Here is a 22267-nt window from a genome sequence, read left to right on the forward strand (position 1 = left end):
CCCCCAACGAACCTCGTGTAATTTTGGCTGGAAATGGAACCGAACCCCTGCAACGACAGGAACTCCCGAGGTCGATCCGTCTTCAACTCCTGGAACACGCTCGGAACGGACCGCAATGCGACGACGTCCGATGCCGACGACGCCCGAGAAGCAGGATGCCGAATGCCCGATGAAAACAAAACGAAACGGAGCTCCAGTGAGGCGGGAAACCGAGGGAGAATGTGTGATTGTTCACACAAGCCCGTGCCTTTATGGGCTGGCTTCTCCCCGGTTTCCCCTCCCGCCCCTCTGGTTTCGCGCGCTTCAGGGGGGCGGGCTCCGTGTGCCTCTCTTCCTCCCGCCTCCCTGACCCATCGTCCCTTGAGAGGGAGGAGGGCGGCTGGACCGCCCCCACTAAGGGGCGGCGCCCGCCATGCCAGCTTCCGTGGCGCGTTCGCCCGCCATAATATTATGCAGTGCATTCTGTGACTTGCAGTTTCAGCATTTCTGGTTCTAAGCGCAGGGCCTCATCACCAGAAAGCAGAGACGAAAAAACGGAACTGGACAAGCTGTTCACGCTTGAGATGCAGCATGAAGGGACTCTGTGTCCGATAATGAACCCTGTCATTTGGTAGAGGGGGTGGTGGCAGTGCCCTCACCGAGCACTCATTTACTGAAGGATACTGGCGCATATATTATTTTTTTTCTAGAAGAAGCTCAGCGGGTCAGTGCACCTGCTGTATACATCTATGTCCAGACTATGGGCCATAGATTGAGTGGCCAGCTGGACTCAGAATTTCATTTTAGAAAATGAGTACCTGTACAATGACAAGAGGCAACAAAACTGGCTAAAAACCAAGCTGTCTCTCATATTTCGGATGACTATCGTGCCTGGCTTGCCAAGCCGTGTCAATTACACTGTTTTAGCAGTCACTACCTCACTAAAATCAGGAGCTTTATTATTTTCAAGGCCAGTGAGTGTCCCGATTTACTCAGCAAGCGAGTTCCGTGATCTTCTCTGTTAGACCCATGCCAAAGGACAGTGTGAAAACAGAAAAAGAACAGCTTTGGGATATGAAATAGACCTCAGAATAGCAGGTCAAACAGCTCAGTTGGTTGCGCGTACGCCACTCTGGTCGTCCGTTTTAGTCCCAGAGCTCAATTTAGTATTTCACCATTACGAAGCAAATGAAAAGAGTGACAGATTAAACCAACCTCTGGTATTTGACTACTAATAATAGATAATATGTATTAATAAGGGACGCCAGGCCTGTATAATCCGCCCATGACTTGTTACTTGGAATTCCCAATTGGTCTCCAGATTTGCCTTTAGATTATCTGAGAAGGCCTATTCCTGTATTTCTTTTAGTTTTGGCTATTAGGTGGCTCTAAAGTCGAAAATATTGCATTAGAGTACAGCTAGGAAGAAATGGCATATGAGGAAGGACACAAAGCTTGTGGTTACTGTTTGGTTATTTGCCCACCCATTGACTTTCCACGCCCATGCTAATCACTATGGCCATTCCCACCCACTTCCTGCAACTCCCCACCCAAAACACATCCTGATGAGATCTCTTTGGGGTTACAATTTCAAGCCTTAACATCAAACTTTATGCTTGAAGTGCCTGCCAGATTTTTTTTTTCAAAGCAATCTACTGAGAGTTAAAGACTTAAATGGAGCCGTAAACCTGCTAGTGGAGAATGTCTTAACCAGGTCTGCCTTAGCCACTTGATTTATAAGCACTAAACATATCCTTTGCTGAAGCCATGTTCAAAATAGGAATTGGCAAAGCCAACTTTTTTGGCTTTTGCATGCGTTTTAAGCATTTGCCAGGCACTGCTATTAGATGCCCAGGTACTCGCACCATTTTGAAGCCGCTACCATCAATGGCCAGTTAATGCCACTACTGAGGAGTAATCTTGCAACTGCATTCTGTATTCGCTGTTGTTTGTTGTGAAGATAGTCCATCACTCTGAGATAGATGCTATTGGCGTCGTCTATTCTTGATATGATGAAGATGATGGTGAGTGTTCTATGTGGAAAGGTGAAGAAAGGCAGTATCCGTTTGATTGTGTGGAGGTTGGAAAAAGCACTTTCTTACTCCTGTTTTGACTTGCGTTTCTAGCGTTATGTCATTGTCCATTAATATGCCAAGGTTTTTAATCACTTTGGAAGATTCTGGTCGTTTTCCCATTTCGTTAGGCCATTGAATGTGGATTTGGTTCGATGGGTGGTTGAGCGTGATCATAATTTCTGGTCTGTCCGGATTGAGTTTAAGGCTGTTGGTACTCAGCCAATGGTTTATTTCTGTGAGGCAATTGATAAGGGTTTGATCTTGTTCTCCACTAGTGTTGATTTTGTAGATGAGTTGTGTGTCTTCTGTGTAGTTGTAGAAAGTGAGACCATGGGCCTCATTACACGGTAGGCGGTAAACCATGGCGCTATTAGCGCCATGGTTCATGCCGGTAATTTACCGGTACCGCCTTGGTGGAAAGGGGAATTACCGCGCCATTCCAAGGTTGGCGGGGCGGTAATTCCCCCTTCCACCATTGCCCTTCCCCATTCCCATTTTTGCCCCATAGGGCATAATGGGAATGGGGAAGGCGCTAATTACGGTACCGCAAATTGCGGTACCGTAATTAGCTCCCTGGGTCCCTTTGCGGGTTGGTTTTTAACACCTGCAAAAAGCAGGCGTTAAATTCCCCAACCCGCAAAGGGACCTCGTAGTAAGGCGGTAAGGATTTACCGGTACCGGTAAAATACCGGTACCGGTAAACCCTTACCGCTTACCGTGTAATGAGGCCCCATGTCTTTTGATAAGGTTGATGAGAGGAGTCATGTAGATGTTGAAGAGCAGTGGTGAGAGTGATGAGCATTGTGGAACTCTGCAGGTTGTTGTGCAGTGTGCTGAGTTGACAGGGGTTGGTCACTTTGTTTATGTTCTGTTAGTGAGTTGCAGAACACTTTCATTATTGAGGTATGGACATTAAGAAATACGTTTTTATTAGCCACACCTTGATATATAATATCGTAAACACGTTACATTTTGAGTAATTCTATTCTACGTATAGGCTGAATGGCTTTGTGTTGATTTCAGTATAGGATATCATTAGCTTAATTTTAATTGCAGTTGTAGTACGCTTATATGACCTGTCCTCGAACTAAAGATAATTGATTGATCAAAACATTCAATGCTTTTCATTTGACACAAAGGATTGAAACTAAATCACCCAGTCAATAAATTATACTTGTAACAATTACGCTGCTCCAATAAAAAGCTGGATGAAAAACAAACTTCAGCGACATCTCACAGCATAAGAAAGTATAGGGACACATTCCTTGATAGAATCATCTCTTGTTCTTTATTGGATGGGTTAGTCTTCCGCGAAATTAGCAAAATGCCTGACATCGTCCCAGTTCCAAGATGGCCGCAGCAGGCATAAACATAGAAAAGGGCAAATAGTCATTCCTCGCTGTTATCTGTGCGCGTGCGCGGTGCAGCTTTACTGTCTTCACAGTTCACAGCGTTATGCGCGCGGAAGTTTGAGTGGCAGCGCCATGGATTTGAGTGAATTCGAACAGGACAACAGCGGCAGCTGCCGACTGAGTTCCGCCGTGCCTGAGATGTGTGTGAGCCAGCCGTGCTGCCTGGGGATAGACGAGGCTGGCCGGGGCCCCGTGCTTGGTGAGCAAGGGGGTCGCGGGGGCGGGGTCGATGCTCAGTGAGCATGGGGCACTGGTGGTGGTGGCGGCGCGGGAGTGGGTGGGGCCTAGTAGTAGTGAATGACGGCTCTGGGTGACTGGGTGAGTTTTTACTGCAGAGTGATCATCCCCAGGACGGGACTAAAGCGTTCGCGCTTTGCAAGCACGCTATCTTGCGTCTAGGCGTTCGTTAGTACCACCTATGTGGCGGCGACACTCACAGCTAGACACTGTCCACACCAGCGAAAAGTGTGCTGTCCTCTCCATAAACGTTGTATGTCACACACAACCTGTGCCTAAGCACTGTCAACATCTTGCCATTCTATTACCAGATGTGATTTGAAACAGGTTGTTACCATTATAGTCATGTGCCAGCTTCTAGGTGCACTCCACTCCTGACGGCTGTAAGACAATGTGTCTAGTGCTGTGCACATCTGCAGCGATGCTTCTTGCATCTTGCTGCTCTCCACATCTGGTGATCGTCGCACCTCTGCTTCTAGGTGCTCTGCGCATCTGTGATGGTCAAACATCTGCTTGTAAGTGATGTCCACGTGATCTGCGACCGACGGGGTCAGGACAGATCACGTGAGGTAAAGTAAATAAAAGCGAGCGAGAAAGCCAGCCAAGGCAGTCTGCACCAGCACCAGATCAGAGTACATGTGTCCCATTACTACACTGACCAGCGCGGCCAGCCTGCAAGCCTCGCCTGCCATTTCCACCATCCCGCTGGCCCTGCCGACAGCGCACATCACACTGGCGACGAAGGTGGGCGAGCGGACCCACTCCTGCTGCAGCCCCACTCGCAGCAGCAAGTCGTGCTGACCCGGCACCACGCCCCAGGGAACCAGGGCCCGCTGACTCGTATTGTGCCCTCACCACACGGTGACTGGGCATCGGTCGAACGCTGGAGGAGAAAGAGAAAAACAAAAGACAGTAAGTGTGCTGAACCCGTGTGCCGACAAGAGGCAGGATCCCTCACTGCCTACAACGCTGGAACCCCTTGGCCCAAGTCTCCAACCAACACACCAGCTACCCCCCATCAACAATAGGCACATCACAGGCCAAGAAACCCAAACCTCCACAACGCAAGCCACCTAAGGCGCAGGATAACGCTTCTGGCCACAAGCCTACACAGCCACCAATCACTGCACAGCACAACCTGAGCCTCATCCAGGGGCCTCACCAGCAGTGAACCACCACTAAACATGGCAGCTGGTGCTGCACCATGGCAAGTGAAACAGCCATTGACAGGACACTCGCCCAGCAAAGCTGGGCAGCGACAGAAAAAGGCACATTTGAGGGGAGAGGGACGATCACCAGGTACTCCTGTAAACCATGCACCATGGCAGAGGACCCCACAACAACACCACTGAGGCAGCAAGGCTAGAATCCCAACACCAACGCGTGGCTAGACACCACACAAGGAACATTTATGCAACCATTTCAACTTTTAGGCCCTCGTGCAGGGCTCTGCTGGGAGCTCTGGATCCAGCAATTTGAGCTGAGCCTTAAGGCACGCAACATTATTGTGCAGGAGAAGAAAAGGACATTCCTTATGCTTAACCTTGGTATCATGGCCCTTATTCAACGGACTCCAAAACCGAGGCACAGAAGACGCCTGTGAGACGGCGAAGGCTGTCCTCGCAAAGAAATTCAATCCCCAGATAAGCCCATACTTTGAGCGGTTCAAAATGAGCCAAGCCAGACAACACCGAGAGCCTTGATGACGTTCATGGCCAGCTACGGGAGATGGCGATCGGCTGAGTCTTCCCGGATGACAAGTTTGCAGTGAGGCAACGGGTCATACATGGGCGCTCCACCGAAAAACTCTGGAGGTCCATACTGAGACGAATCTCCCGCTAGACACCATCCTGACCATGGGGTGACAACGAGAAAGAACCGACTAACATGTGGCAGAAATGGAGCAGATGATCAGTCGCCTGCCACTATATGGAGATGCCAAGCAATAGCATGACTACCATCAATGCCCTGCGACATACAAACCCCCACAAGGGCAGGCAGCAAGCAAGGCCAGAGAATACCTGTGGTGTGGCGGACAGCAACACAAAGGAGAACCCTGCCCAGCGTACGTCGCCGCATGCTACAATTGTGGGAAGGTCAACCATTGCGCGTCAGTATGCCTAAACTCCCAGACAACCAAAGACCATTCGTCCCAGAGGAAAGCTCAATACTGGAGGAGTGACACAAGGTCCAGGAACGCCCCAGACAACCCGACTGCCGGAGACAACCCGACCGATCCCGTGATATTCGGAGAGTTCGGGCCGAGCAATCAGGGGAGAAGACACAGATAGCAGCAGCGGCGATGACAATCGGCCGAGCAGAGAACAGTCCCCAAGCCACACAAACTGCAACCGCATACCAAGGCTTGAGAAAGCCCACATGATCTCAGCCGTCAAGCTGGCCCAAGGCAGACCCAATGACGACAGCAGATCACACCGCAACTGCACCATCACCGTAGGAGACATCCTGGTAACCATGACGATCGACACAGGAGCAGCAGTGAATGGCATGCAGACCACACGGTTTGACACGCTAGACCCCAGGCCACCCCTGTGGCGGAAAACTACAAGTATTTGCATATGGATACAAAAAGCCCCTGCAAGTCGTGAGATACTTCAAGACCACTCTCACACACCAGGAGAAGAAATGCAGAACTCTCATCTATGTGGTTGACGCAGGAATCAAAATGCTACTTAGCTGCCCAATCGCAGAGAGGTTGGAACTAATCCTGTTCGCCTTCGCCATCCACTCCAGAGAAATTGACCACCTGCTAGCCAAGCACAGGAAGCTATTCCAGGGCATCGGATGCCTAAAAGGGAGGACAGTGAAGCTCCACATCGACCCCGCAGTTGAACTGAGGGCAGTCTGGTACCGAAGATTCCCCTTCCACATCAGGGCGCAGTGGAGACGGAACTAAACAAGCTTGTGGACCTTAGAATTATCGAGAAGACCACAGGCCCCACAACCTGGGTTTCTCCCATGGTCATGACTGCGAAGCCCAAGCAGCCTCAAGCGGTGCGGCTATGTATTGACATGCGGCTGCCAAATGTGGCAATTGGGTGGGAAAGACACATAACACCAACAGTAGATGAACTAACTGTGGACCTGACATGCACCACCGTCTTCAGCAAGCTGGATTTAAGGTGAGGGTACCACCAGATCCACCTGGCAAAAGAATCAAGGTATATCACGACTTTCGCGTCACACCTGGGGCTGATGAGATATTGTCTGCTTAATTTTGGAATTTCATCAGCAGGGGAAGTGTTCCAACATGAAATACGAAAAGTACTGCAGGACCTCCGCGGGGTCACAAATGTCAGCGATGACATCTTGGTGTATGGCAAAACCGAAAAAGAACACAACGGCCAACTGGCTGCCACACTAAAGCGGCTGGAAGAGTCTGGGTTAACGCTCCACGTAGAAAAATGCGAATTTGGGAAATCTACATTAAGCTCGGGTATGTCTTCAATGAGAAAGGTGTGTCCCCTGAACCCAGAAAAGTAGAAGACATCAAAAATGCCTGCGCACCCACCAGCACCACGAAGTCTGCAGCTTCCTAAGTATGGCAACATATTGCAGTCGGTTCTTCCCTGACCTGGCCACAATTGCCAACCCCCCCCGCGGGAGCTCACAAAAGCAAAATCGACATGGGAGTGGGGAGCAACCCAAGAGACAGCATTCCAAAAGATCAAGGACTCACTGTCCAGCGACACCACCATGGCATTTTTCGACACGTCCAGAAAGACAGAACTACTAGTGGACGCCAGTCCGGTCGGCCTCATGACAGTCCTCACACAGACTGACCGAGACGGGACCGCTGTCCCCATTGCATTCGCCAGCCAAGTCCTGACCCCCACAGAGGTGAAACTACACGCACATAGAAAAAGAGGCCCGCGCCATCATATGGGGATGCAGACACTTTCACGTGTCTATATTCTGGGCCACCCTGTGATTAACGGACCACAAACCCCTGGTACCCCCGACCAGCCACATCAGCACAATGCGGAGCAGACAAGGAAACAGCAGACCATGTATGCTAGATCTTCGCCTGTGCCAAACCAAAGGCCATGAAGCGACATGAAATTGTGGAAGAAACGGACATGGACCGCTGCCTCCGAAAGACCAAAGAAGCAATACTGTCTGGGGAGTGGAAAACTTTCCTCTCTGCAGTTGCTTTCCGGACACCCCAAGCGCATGAGAGGATGCAATCCCTGTTCGGAATACAACACAGGCTGTCTGTGCCTCTGGAAGGCCTAATCCACAAAAGACACTGCATCGTATTTCCCACCAACCTTCACGAGAGATCGCTCCAGCTTGCGCACGAGGAGCACCAGGGCATCGTAAAGACACAGACTATCCTCAAATCTCGAGTGTGAATGCAGCAGATATAACTGAATGTCATGAACCTTGTCGAAGCCTGCACAGCGTGTCTAGCCACCGGCAGATCAGGACCGCCAGAGCCCATGGCCTGCTCCCCCAAGAAGTGAGTGTTGTTAGGACGCAGTGAGCATAGACTTATTGCCAATGAGGGCTACCTCCTGGTGGCAGTAGATGAATACACAAGATACCCCGAAGTCAAGCCGGTCAACTCGACTGATGCAGCTTCTGTCATGACAGCGATGGAGATCATGTTCGCGGTCCACGGCATACCATTGCCGATAAAGAGTGACAATGGGCCCCCATTCACGAGTAAATGTTTCAAACGCTTCATCGACGACATGGGAATCCGTCACCACCATATCACACCAAACTGGCCCCAGGCCAACGGTGACGCAGAACGATTCATGGCGTCTATCAACAAGTGCGTGAGGATCGCTAAAGACAAAAGACTGCCGTGGCTACCGGAACTATACCGGTTTATTTGCTCGTACCGGCAAACTCCTCACTCAGGTCAGCCCAGCAGCCCTGATGTTTGACCTCCCCTACACCACTCATGGTGACCTCCACAAGTGGACCTGGGGTAAATAGAACGAAGGAGACAAGAACACAATGCAAGGGAACACCACGCAAGATGAGCGACACCAAATGACCTCAGAGTAGGAGACACGGTACTCATCAAGAACCGCACCCCAAGGGGAAAGATGACCCTCCCCTATGAGTCTCTCTCATGGACGGTCACCCACCGAGAACACTGGCTGGCTACAGCAACGAGGACCTGAAACAGTCACCGGAAACGTGTCCCACTTCAAGCGGACACCACCTACCCCGTGGGAAGAAACTCGAAAGGACAAAACCCCAGTGAGGATCCCCTCCATGCTGACTGAACAAGCACCACTAGCAGAAGCCCAGAGAGAAACCCCAAATCCAGAGACTCTGGCGCCCAGAGACAGAGACAGGAGTCCACCCAGATTAGCAACCCCACGAAGGGAAGACTAAGGGTGATGCTCTCTCTGGAGGTGGCTTGTGCCATCCACCCGACTCCAAGGATATGTATTGCATGGCCTCTACAAACGCATTTGAGCGGAAGCACCTGAGATGGTCACCACTAGCAACCACCAAAATGTTTAAAAGTCTTACTGTTCACTTGGTTATTGTTCACGTTGTTTGTTGGTCTAAGTTGGAGAGGGATATGATGTACACGTGATCTGTGACTGACAGGGTCAGGACAGATCACGTGAGGTAAAGTAAATAAAAGGGAGCCAGAAAGCCTGCCAAAGCAGTCTCCCCTCTGACACCAGATCAGAGTGTGTCGTGTCCCATTACTAGATTGCACAGCACGCCCAGCGTGTAGGCTCCGCTTGCCATCCCGCAGGCCTGCTGGCCCTGCCGACAGTGCACATCACACTGTCCAGATCTGGTGTCGAGCACCCTGTGATTGGATGCTATCCACATCTGCTGATAGTAGCCCATCCTACGATTAGGTGGTGTCCATACATTGTAGGTCACCAGGGCAGTTTCTAGCCAAATTGGTGCCCAGGGCGAAACATCAGAATGCGCCGCCTCCGTGGAGATGTGTGCTGTAGTGTTTGTGTCACTGTGGCAAAAAAAGGGCTAACTGGGAGCTCTTCTATCTGTCCACTTTGCTTGGAAGGGTCAGTGATGGGATGACCCAAGGAATGAGCTAATACTTGACCTGCAAGTAGTTTTACAGTAAGCGCATGCTATTACCCCGTTTTGAATGGTATTCAATTTATTGACCTCCGAAAGGTGGACGGCTAAATTGTCCACACTGAGATATTCAAACTTGCAGTCCAGTGCTTCATCCGGACTATAATCGGAAGATATCAGCTATTTAAATACAAAGCATATTACTTTAGCAAAACATGGGCAGTGATGGGTACTGTAGCAGGGCAGGATGTAGGCAGAATGCTTGTAAAACGGCAGGCCTCTCCTAGCAGAGCAATCTGGTAGCCACCACAGACCAACTTCATCTTCATCTACTTTTATCACTTCTAAGCTCAGTACCTTACAGAGGCCTTCGATTGAGCACCCACGCCTTGCCAGACCACACTGGTAAAGGTATTGTAGCTTGCTTTTAAAGTTCAATCACTTATCAGTTAAACTTCATTTGCGTCTCTTATCACACGCGTTTTTAAAAATGTTCGTTCCAGTGCACGCCATACAATGTTGCTGTTTGCAACCTTGGCTTCAACACAGACCGGTCTTGAATTAGTCTCCCCAACTCACTGCCTGTATTGCTTTCACTGAAACAGCTTTGTTCTTGGAGCCAAGGACAGTACCACAGTGGCTGGAGATTCTATCTGCCTTGATTTCCGATGCGCAAGGGCTCCTGAACCTCCGACACACACTGCAGGATTCTTCGGCCTGGTTTCCTGGTCTTGCACTTTCTGTTCTCGAGGTTTCGTGAAAGTAATGGTTCCTTGTCAAGGGAACTTCCATACTTGTGACTCTCTTCTGTTTCACCGTCTTTCTCCTCTACTTAAAATGCCATCTTGGAACTGCTGTTTCCTCGTGTGGTTTGCCTCGCACAGAGTGTGCTCTCATGCTCTGCCTTTTATCCATGTGGGGAAGTGTAATGGACGTCTGGTGTGAGTGATTGTCGATAATTGCCCGACCTCGTCTGACCATCCATAGTATGGGACATGTCAGGTGCACGGCTCTGGTGTTTTCACTTATAGCAGGCTGTCAGTGTGAAAGTGTTTGTGTTGTAAAAGTGGGGGGTTTGAGGGGCTGAGGGGCGGGGGGGGGTGTTAGAGTTCCTAAATATCCTACTGAGTAGGATGGGTAAAGGTGTTAACAGGGAAGGTGATACTGCGTCCCACCATCCGGTGTCCCACTCCCTGAAGATCCCTCACCCAGGTGATCCTCCTGCATTGGTCCAAAAGCGATGGCTGTGTCCTGATCACTCGGATGACAGATCCCTGGGGACTAACATCTTCTGGTACCTCACAGTAGCGACTGCCATCCCCAGGCCACCTGGGAGGAGACTTTAGGCAGGGATTCTGGGAGGATTCTGCAGGATTAATCGCACCATTGACGACCCCATCCTCCTAAATATCCTGTCCCACAGTTGAGAAACTCTAGTACTGTTCTCCACTGGTTTACCTCCTTCCTTACTGACGTGGCAAACTTCACCTCCGTACCCTGCCCCTACCAACCAAACCCCACCCTCATGCAATACGATGTACCACAAGGATCTACATGTCTGCCCTCCTGTTCAACCTGTATGTTGAATCCTTTGGACAAACTGAGCAACCACAAACATCTAGTTTCACCAATACACAGACCACGCACAAATATACAGCAAAATCACCTCCTCTGAGGACACTACACGTTCAGCATTCTCTCTCCACCTCTAAACCCACCTGTCCCTCAGGCATAAACACGGCCTAGCGCCATGGATCAATGAACTCGCCACAGACCACCCACGCATATTCTGAAGTCCCTAGATTTCACCATCACCCCCCACCTATCTGACCACATGGCCGCTGTCACCAAAGCATGCAATCTGCACTTACACCTCCTATGTAAAATACTCGTACTGCTGCTTGTCGACATCTACACAGCAGTCCAAGCTCTGGTCATTTCTAAGCTGGCCTATGGTAATGCAATCCTCACTAGACTCCCCAACAACACTAGCCTTCTGCAAGTAGCATAACCCATTCTACACTTTACCAAACATTCACACATCACCCCTGCGCTCTCCTCCAGCTTCACTGGCTCCACATAACACAAAGAATTACTTTCAAAGGACTCTGAATCCCATACCATGCTATCAGTGCCTTGAACATCCACTCCACTTAAGTGCCTCACCTAACAAATGTCCCTCTTTCCCAACACCTAATCCAGCCAGACCACCTACCCTGGCATAGTTTGTCTTAATCTTTATATGCTGGTTTGAATAATTGTAACATCTTTTTCACCTCCTCCCTTTTGAACTTTTGTAAAGCGTTCCGAGATCCTGTGTGTTCAGCTAGTGTGTTATAAAGGATCAAATAAACACCTTTTTATTACAGTGGTGGAGAAATCCAGCATGAAACGTTCATATATAAGAACGCACACAACTTTTCTTCTCCATCATAGATTCACATGCTCATGAATATTCCCCGTCTTCAGGCTGGGATTCCTCGGTAAAAAGACAACTGTTTCACTTTAGCTTAAAAACTGTATTTCTCCTCTAAACCAATCACTGTACTCTGGGTCATAGTGCCCCCATCCAATGACGGTACTCTTCCTAAGCTCCACCCCTGGTGGCCATCTTCAGATGTTTACAGCAAGCGTATTTCAGGTTTTTTGGGCAGATTTTAACAACTTTTTGACCGATGTTTGCTTCATCGTTCGACCAAAGGTCGATGTCTGGAAGCGGGGAGAGGCTGTGGACAAAGATCATCCTACATCGCGCATCTTCCATATAAATTTCGAGAAGGCCCGGGCTTGGGCCTACTTCCCGCATTCCACCATGTCCGAGGAGAAGAGCTGCCTCATCAAACTCTGCACGAAATGTGGATTGAGAATGTCGAGGCTCAATACCATTAATGTTTATATTGCCTGCATCTGGACCGTGATGAGGAGGAATCAAAAGTCTGCCGTGGGTTTAAGAAGAAAACAGAACGATCGCTACAGCAGGCTGGCAGCGTGGCTCAAGTCGCGGAAGGCCTCTCACTCTGCTTCCGGGCATGGTCCTGCCTCGACCAGGACCAGCCGGTCCTATGAGCGAATTCGCTTAGGGTCTAAAAGGCCAGTCTCCATGCCACTATAATTCCCCTAGGTACGCCGCGGATCCCAGCACGGGGAGGACACGGTCGCTGTCACCGGCTAATTCCACAGCGAGGCTTCCTGTGAGGGAGGGGGGCCCTCTAAGAGAAGTCCCTGACTCCTTCAAAGCTTCGCTTACCATCTGAGGACAATCCGATGAAGGATCGCTCTTCATGTGGTCCTTTTCTGCCCCCAACGGCGGCTCCATTGACTGCTCAGCCTACCAGGACAGCTACATTAACAACCACTTAATCACTGACGATCACGACCCCATCGATGAAGGCTTCTGCGACGACCTCGTCAACGACCATCACGTCTTCATCGAAAGGGGGCCTGACCCAGAAGGTGGTGTTCACTGACATGGCAGCGGACAATTCGCAAGTGTTCCTGACACCACGGTGTACAGCGGTGCGGACGAAGGTAACTGGCACGCTGGGGATGGAGGCAACTCCTGGGGATGGAGGCAACTCCCCTCGCCACTCTGCTCCATAAGGCTCAGGTGAAGGGTAGGATCCCGCCTACTGACCTCAAGAAGGTGGCAAACTGCTCCAGAGAAACTGGTGCAGATCTATACAAGCACCGACGAAGGCGACGATAATCTGCCAGATGACTATTATTTGGACCACAAAGAGGGTCGTGGAACTGTGTCTGTAGGGGGGGGTGGGGTGGCACGGGATGAGCCCAGTTCTCCCCCACGCCTGAGGAAACGTGTCAGCCCTGACCCTGCACTTCTCGCTACTTTCACTCCTCAGCCAAGGGACATGTCTTTGGATATGCTGACGATGTTGCACACAAGTGTCGGAGATCCAGCAGAGGCTGCCCCCCACGCCGAGACCTGTCCCATCGAAGTCCGCCCATTGCTCTGGCCGGGAGCCCACCCCAGCCCAAGCGTAAGTCAAAGAACCCAACTAGCCTGAGGCGTCAACCAACCCCACCACCTCTGCATCATGGTTTGACTCCAGCTGAGGATATGGCACCGCATGCGGGCACAGATACAGCTACTATGGTGGCGGACACCGACAAGGCCAATGTCATCGTACCGGTGGACGGGGAACCGTTGGGCGCGGATGATCCTGCCAGGGCCTCTACGCCTGCTGAGGTCGGTTCCTGTCACGCCATGATGTCTAGGGCCTCAGACCACTTTAAGCTGGTGCCTAAAGAGACTAAGAAGGAGGGAATACTCTTCCAGTACCGCAAGTCCAGACGGAAGACCATCATGTCCATTCCCTTGCTGGATGATGTCTGGGAGGAGAGCTTGCTCCTGATGAAGATTCTGAGCACCGCACCTCCCAAGCGAAATAGGCTAGAGAAGTAGAGGGTCCTGGACTGGACCTGGCCCCCAAGTGCTTGAGGTCCCAGCCTTCTCCTGACTCTGTGGTCTCTGCCGCAACCAGGAAGTGCTTGGCAATCTCATCGTCTTAGTCCCTGGTGCCCCCTGACCAGGAGAAGAAGCTGTATGCGATGGGCAAGAGGATCATTTATAGCGCTGCCTCCACCGTTAAGGTTGCTAATGCCCTGGCCATTCTGTCCCGCTATGACCGGGAACTGTGGTATAAAATGGGCCACTCTGGACTTCCTACCTGAGGATAAGAAAGTTGAGGCCCTGTCACAGGAGGGGGATGTGGCCTCGGCCCACGCCATCACAGTGGCGCTGGACATCGTGGACAGAGGGTTCGGTAAGATGGGCAACATCTTTGTCGGCAGGGATGGCTGAGGGCCACCAACATCCGATCGGACATCCAATCCAAAGTGGTAGACCTGCCGTTTGATGGAGAATCATTTTTTTTTTATTATTTAGCTGATTTCTCAACTTTACAATATTTTTTAATATCAAATTCATAAAATCTATTTAATGATTAATTCATTGTTTACAAGGATGAATTGGGTCCAAATTTAGAACAATGTTTCAAACAAGCAAAACATGATTTCAAACAAAATTTGCAAGCATATTTGTGAACATAATTGAAAACAATGATTAGAATCGTGATTAAAATCATGAAGACGAAGAAGCAACAACATATCAACAAAAGTGTATAAAAATATGCAATATAACAAATCGAGCAAAGATTTTTAGAAGCTTACTTGTATGAATAGAATTTCAAGTCTAATATGCTTTTTCAAATTCTAAATTAATAACAGATCAGCAGCATTTATGGGCATCTGATAGTTGCAAAGCATTGAGAAAGTTAGTTGTTGCTATGCGTATGCTCATGTTGGGTGGTGCGACTATTGTAGCCCACCTATGTTCTGGTGGGATGCTTGCAATTGTGACCATATGTTTGGCAAAGAATTTGTATCTCTCCACAGATAGTGCTATGCAATCTGTGATCAGATGTTCTAATGTTTCTTTGTGTAGTACATTAACACAGAATCGTTTAAAAATTTTCGTCGTGACTGATGGGCCATTAGGTCACGGGTTGGCCATAAACTCAATCGTAACCTTAATATAGCAGACCGTATTTGGGGATTCGGGGCCTTACACAAGTACGGTTCAATGGACCACATTTTCTTTTCACCAAAAAGACGCTGGTCAAAATGTTCATAGGTTAAGCAAGTCGATCGTGTGTTAATCCAATCTTGTAAGAAGATCTTTTTTTAAAATTTTATTTTTAGCTCTGTTTGGGTCATTGATCAACGTTTCCAGGTTAATGTCAGCAGTTGCCTTCCACAACATAGTTACACCACTCTTGCACAAAGTGATGTTTAGAAGTGAACATATAGTTGGCAAGTATTGTTAGTAAGGGATCAAACTTGGAATAGGTCAGGCATCTGCGAAATAGGGCACAAAGGTGCCATTGATATTTGGCTTGCAGAGAGGTGAGTCCTAACTCGTATCTCAACCAAGTTCCTGGAAAGCACTGTGGGACATTTAGAATGGCACGCCAATATTTGGTTTGTTCAAAAAAGTTGCATTTCATAATGGCAGTTGTTTCTAACCCATATAACAGTGTAGGAGTAATCTTTTGGCACCAAAAGATGATTGCTGGCCAGATGGAACATTTTCCAAACTTATACAAGATTAGTTTAGTCTAAGATATGGCAGATGTAAGCTTGTTTTTACTGATTGTCATTTGTGATTGTGCAACAGGATGACCATCAAAAGCCAAACCCAAATAGATATGGTTCGACACAATTGCAAGATTAACATTTTTAACTTTCCACTCCATTTTGTACCTTGCTGTATATTTAGGTGAATACATAACTACCTGAGATTTCTCTATGTTGATAACAAGTTCATTTTCATCAAAGTACTGGGACAATGCAGAGATTCATTGCTGAAGCCCGGATGGAGTCTTAGAAATTAAGACTAAATCATCAGCGTACTAAAGAGCATGTACCATGACATTGTTCATTTTAGGTGAATCAGAGGCATTGTTCATAAAAGAGAATCTTACATTATGGATGAACAAGTTAAAGAGGGCTGCAGCAAGTGTGCAGCCTTGCTTCAGCCCTCTTGCAGTGCATTTTGCTGATGATAAAAGGCCAGCCATCGAAAGTCTAATTTGAACTGATGTACAAGAATTTAGCTGATAAATAATATCTACCAAGCTTGATCTACCAAGCTTGATGGACAATGTGCTTCAATGAGTTTGTCTATTAATTTAACCCTTGACACTGAATCAAAGGCAGCTTTCAAGTCGTTAAAGGCAAAATAGATTGGAACTTTTGTAATGTGTGCTTGTTTTTTCAGTGCATTCAGAGTAAGGTTTACTGCCATCCCCATACCTGCAACAAAACCTGTTTGATTTGGGTCCCGTTGTTTGAACTCGCCCATCCATTGATTAAAGTCACGCAACACCAAGCATGCAAAGATTTTACCTGGCGTATCGTGGCGACCAATGGGGCGGTAATTAGAAGGCAATCCTTGGTCGCCCTTTTTGAAGATGGGAATTAGCAAGGATGTTCGGCATGAGTCTGGGATCTTTTTAATTTGTAGAATATGTTGGAAAATGGTATTCAATATGATGGTCCATTGCTTAGGGTGTTCTTTTAACATACAGTTTGTGAGGCCATCAGGGCCTGCTGCCCATGAACTTGAGGATTTGGTAATGAAGTCTTCAATGATCTCTTCTGAGCAGAGTAACTTCCATGCTGAGTCTGGTTGTATAATATAGTTGTAAGTTTTGAATTTTTCATCCATGTATAGTGTGGAAAAATGTGTTATCCAGTTAGTTTCGGAAACACCATTCAGTTGCTAGTCTGCTTGCTTTTGACCTGATCTTTCATTCAAAAGCAACCAGATTTGCGAGCTATTCTTCCCCGCAATTGAGGACATGAATGTCTTACTGTCCTTTTGGAACATGTTTGCCCTATATGAACAAATCCAGTTCTTATATTTACATTTGATGGATTGTCTAATTTCTTTCCTTTCCTCAAATGGCAATCTATTGACAGCACTCAGTGCCCTCCTTGTTTGTTTTCATTTGTTGAAGTTGAGGATCATAGGTGTGGCAATTGGTCTTTGTTTGGGAATTTTGCAGATTAATTTGTTTCTTGGTTTTGAATGGATCTAGTGTGCCTACATAGGACTCGGAGCCTATGTTAGCTTTTTGATTTTGTATGGCCGCATTCAGCAATTGTAGTTTGTCTGGTGTTCACCTGAAACAAGTTTTTGCATTATTGATGACTACGTTCCCTGGCATCCGTTTGTGTCGATTGATAAGAGGATCCCCCCAAGGCCAGGTTAAAGTTAGCATATGGTGATCACTAATAACCTGTTTTAGAATTTTGAATGTTCGTCGCTCGCATAAAGAGATTTTCCGAGAGGAATATGTAATCCATAATGCTTTTCGATTTTCCTCTCTCCCATGATGGTTGGGGCGGAATATCTACGGGCAGTGAACCAGTCATTCGGAAATATCTATCTTCCATAAAGTTTTTCAATCTTTCGATATCTTGAAAATCAGTCTTTTTAGTAGTATTCATGCTGTTAAGGTTGCAATCCCCCACTATTATCGTTGACAAGATGTTATCGGCTTTGGCTATTGCTTCCAATAAGGTGGACAGTTCTTTGTAGAAAACATTTCCGGCAACTGCTGCTGAGTTTTTATACAGATTGATCAGTGCCAGATCTTGCTTTCCATTTGAGATTTTAACCAGCTGTAAGAACTTGTTCGGTTACATCCAAGGTTGTAACACAACACCTGCACTTATTTTCACTGTTACCAGTAATCCCGCCATAGGTCTGCCCTTAATTGCAGGTATTGCTGGTATCAAGGAGAATTCATGGTCATCCCATATTGGTGGATTTATCATCCATGTTTCCTGGAGTGCTATAATGTCAAATTCATTAAGATCTTTGTTTAGGATTGATTGCAGATGACTATTCCCTCTAGTGTTCCAGCTTAGTAGAGTGGCAATGGATTTGTGTACGTCTAGTAATGGTTATGATTGTTGGGAGTGATCACAGAACGCAAAATTGCAGTTTTTCTGACTCTTGTTTTGGTTGAATCTGATTTTCCTTAGATGTGTGATCATTGGGCTGGTCGCCCAAGCGCTCCGGATCCTGGGCTAATAGGAAGCCCATTTCAAACCCGATCATCTTCGCCTTCCAAATTGTATTCATCACTAAACCTGATTTGATCCATAAACGTACCACAGATTGTTATCGCAGAGAAATTCGACCTGATCAATATCAGGAGATGAAATATCTTCTAATTGATGTACTTCATTGAAAATATTTAAAATACTGCTTCTGCACGGATCGTACTTTGCGTGAGGAAATTCTCAACATTTAAGTATCAGCGTGTGATGGTTTGCAAAGTTTCTTATTTTTTGTAGATTCTTGAGAATTTTCAAAGTCTCATCTCGTCATGAATTCTCCTATATTTTTTCCCCATCATATTCAATTTGTTAGGATCTCCAACTGTATTTGTGTAGTTGGTGATCCTCTGCAAGATGGGTTGTTGATGTAATTGCTGGTGACTTGAGCAATAGTGAATTTGGGTCTGTTCTTGTGTCGTATGCGTCGGAAAATTTCTCTGATCCACTTCACTACTTGCTTGGAATTTTCCCACAGATGTGCATTGAGAGTTAATTGATCGTGGAACCTCCATTAATCGTTGTCGCAAGTAGGCATCACCAGCTATTTTAATTTGTTGCGCTGGGTCATCTACTGTTAGTTGTGCTTGTGAACCTGCCAGTGTATTAGTTGCAGGAGTTGTTACTCGCGGACTCAGTGCCTGAGGAGGTAGGACCTGTATGCTTGAAGTTTGAGATGATGCCAAAAAATTAGTGGTAGATATTACTCGTTGTGTGCTCTTTGTCTGGGGCGGTGGCACATTTGTTTTTGGATCTTTCGGTAATTCGCTGGGTACATTGTCAACCATTTCTACTAGTTGATGCAATGGCGGATGTGCTGGGGGCAAAATGTTTACCGTTGATGGCTCTTTGGGCTCAGGTGTGTTCTTGGAACTTAGCAAGATATTATTCTCTGACGTGGTCAGTTTTCGAGTTGTGTCGGGTTGATTAAGTATTAGTGCTGTTTGTGTAGATTCTACTACCGATATTCTAACTTTACCTTTCACATTTCTCTTTGCCTTTGGGATGTTCTGGTTTGGCTTTGACATTAAGGGCCTCATCACGACTTTGGCGGTAACCCTTAAATCCGGCGGCAGCGCTATTACCGCCAGATTTAAGGGTCCGCCAAATCAGGACTTCGGCGGATTTCGCCCCAGCTCTGAGCTGGGGGGAAATCTGCCTAAAATTAGTGCTATTACTGCCGGCGGGAAATCCGCCGGCGGTAAGAGCATGAAAATTCCCCATTGAGCCAAATGGGGAATGGGGCATTCCCGAATGTGCTAAATGGGGATTAACATTACCGCCAAACTCGTGATCCGGCGCTATTAGCGCCGTGGAGTTACCACCAAAGTCGTGATCAGGCCCTAAGTGTCTTGGACGACTCTTAGAAGGCGGATGTTGCTGAAACACGTCATAATTTTCTTTATTTGATGGTGGTGATATGACAATTGGTTCTTTATCTAGACTGATCCATGAATAGTCTAGTACAGTGACTGCAGCCTCACCACCTTCTACCGGACGGATTATGTGCGTAAAGATTGGTAAAGCAGATTGGGTTGACTCCTGTACTCTGTTTTGTAAAAACTGAACATTCATAGAAGATATGGAATTTGATTGAATAGCTTGGTTTTGTAGAAGTAAGGGTTCCAGAGTTTTTGTCCATCCATTCTACTAATCTTTTGAATTTGGATTGTGCATTTAACTTTCTCTTGCGATTCAAAGAGCTTGTATAAGCTTTTAATTGTTGTGCTTAACATATTTAAGGTTACCTCCATTAATCCAGTAGTGGATTGTGTTGGTGTATTCTCTATGGGAGCGCGTCCTCGTCTTGGAGTAGTTTGTAAGTATGAGCCGGCAATGGAAATGCTAGAGTCCATAGAACATCGTGCCTTGTAGTCCGGAGAGATGGTAATGGAGGAGGTCCTAATGTTTCTTGCGCTAGCGTGAATTGATACATTTGTAAATACTTTGTCGCTTTCTGTGATTTCTTCCAAACTCAATGGTTGCACCTTCTGGGTCTTTATTGAAGATTTTGCTGCTTTTAATAAAGTGATATCCGATATGGCTTGGTTTGAATTTTGCGGAGTTGTTTCTGCCATTGATTGTGGCACCAGTTGTGGATCACCAGCGCACTTTTCTATGTCTGCTGTGGTTCCCACAGGATTCAGCGTTGTTTCTGTATTTTGGGAATTTGTTTTAACATTGTCATTGATTGAATCGGCAGCAGGTGCTACCGTGTTTTGAACTTCTTTATTTTGGGTCTCATTTTCATTCGGCTTAGCACAAAATGACCTGATGACCTGATGTCCTTGGTAGCGGTTGGCGGTCGAGGAATAGGTGTTAATGTTATTGATTTGCGTGATGCCGCCCGTTTCATTTTGTTAGTTGTTTGGACTCATTTGCTACCTTGGTCAGTGCTAATGCTGTTTGCCCTGGCATATTTATTTTTTTGATGTGATTTGTCATGCACCATGCGCGGGTCTGAGTCAAAGCAAGAATAGGTGTTTGCTAGGTAACAGAACTCCTACGTCAGTTCGAGACCATACACGTAAAGAGGGTTACAAGAGAAGCTCACTAAACAAGCAAGCACTTCATGTGTGTAAATACAATAAGTGCAGTGTGAATGAATGTAATACTAACAGCTTTCATAAATATGCCAAGAGATTTTGTATTACCGCCAGAAAGATTCTTGGATTCTTATAACTGCTATAATAGCTGGGGATTCAAAAAGTACAACTCGTGTTAGCACAGTGGACAGTGGACCGCATCGCCGCAGCAACGCGGCTAAATGGCTAAGCGGTACTTGAAAGTGCTTGCTGTGGTGTGCGTGCGGCTTCCCTGGTTTATACACGCCTTCTAGGGGGTGTGTTACAAATCCTATGCAAACAAAGAAAATGCAGTTGTAATACAATTTAAATTGATATAGTAGTCCTTATATCAGCACAGCAGTATTCACCTGCTGGGTGTTGAAGTCCACGCAGTGAAATGCAAGTCCTGGTAAGCGTGGAAGAGAAAAAGCAGCCCTTTTGGGTCTTGCAATGGGTTATTCCGGATAATCCTGTATGATCATACTGATAATGAGGAGCTCTTGGGTGTCACTGGCTGCATAATGCAATATCTTTTTGGCAAGACCGTTGACCAGCCTCTACAAACAATCAAGACTGACGCAGAGATGGCGCATTCGCTGCATACCCTACCGCAGTGTCTGTCGTCGTCCTTTCGTCCCTCGAAGGGGGAAGTCTGATAGGTCCTCCAATGGATGTACCACCCCTTATTGAAAACCTTCCAGCTCCACGACTCTAGGCGTACAGAGGCTGCTCACAGTTATACAGCAGCTTAGGACTGCGTCCTCGCTGCCGCAGGGCTGAACCGGCTATGGACTTGGGCTCCAACTTGTGCCCTCTAGTGGGATGTCGGCCGGCAAAGCTTGTCACCGTGTGGAAGACCACCACCATGGACAAGATGGGTGCTGGACGTGCTCAAGCAGGGGCACACCTTGAGTTCCAATGCAGGTGTCCTCGTATTCCTCCTGTGGCTCGACAAGAACAGCACATGGCACAGATGCTACAGGAGGTCCACGCTATGTTAAAGAAGGGGGCGGTAGAACCCGTCCCCCAGTGTCTCTGTGGCTCCAGAGTGTACTCCAGATATTTCCTGGTCCAAAAAAATGCAGGTGAGAGCGTGGAGACCCAGCCTGGATTTAAGGCGCCTTAACAAGTACTTGAAGTTTAGGATGGTCACGTTGCAGCACATGCTCGGCCAACTGGTTGAAGGCGACTTCTTGGCGTTGCTGGATCTAGAAGACTCTATTTTCACGTCCCCATGCACCGGCGGTTCCTATGGTTTGTTGTCCAGGAACAACTTATCAGTTCAAGGCGCTCCCATTCG

The 22267-nt window shown here is 47.5% G+C and overlaps 1 protein-coding gene across 2 annotated transcripts in view; it reads left to right on the top strand.

The window, feature by feature from the left end:
* RNASEH2A (ribonuclease H2 subunit A) overlaps positions 1 to 22267 on the top strand; it is a 222502-nt gene that overhangs the window by 13265 nt on the left and 186970 nt on the right. Inside the window, exon 1 of one of the 2 annotated variants that reach the window (XM_069604130.1) lies at positions 3462 to 3665. The exons of the other annotated variant lie outside the window; for it this stretch is intronic. Coding sequence (XP_069460231.1) covers positions 3539 to 3665 — 127 coding nt within the window. The 5' untranslated portion in view covers positions 3462 to 3538. Of the gene's footprint in view, positions 1 to 3461; positions 3666 to 22267 lie in introns of those variants that run through there. 2 annotated transcript variants of the gene reach the window in all.

The sequence above is a fragment of the Ambystoma mexicanum genome, chromosome 3q (genome assembly GCF_040938575.1).
Source record: "Ambystoma mexicanum isolate Mex_15411 chromosome 3q, UKY_AmexF1_1, whole genome shotgun sequence".
NCBI classification, from domain to species: Eukaryota; Metazoa; Chordata; class Amphibia; order Caudata; family Ambystomatidae; genus Ambystoma; species Ambystoma mexicanum.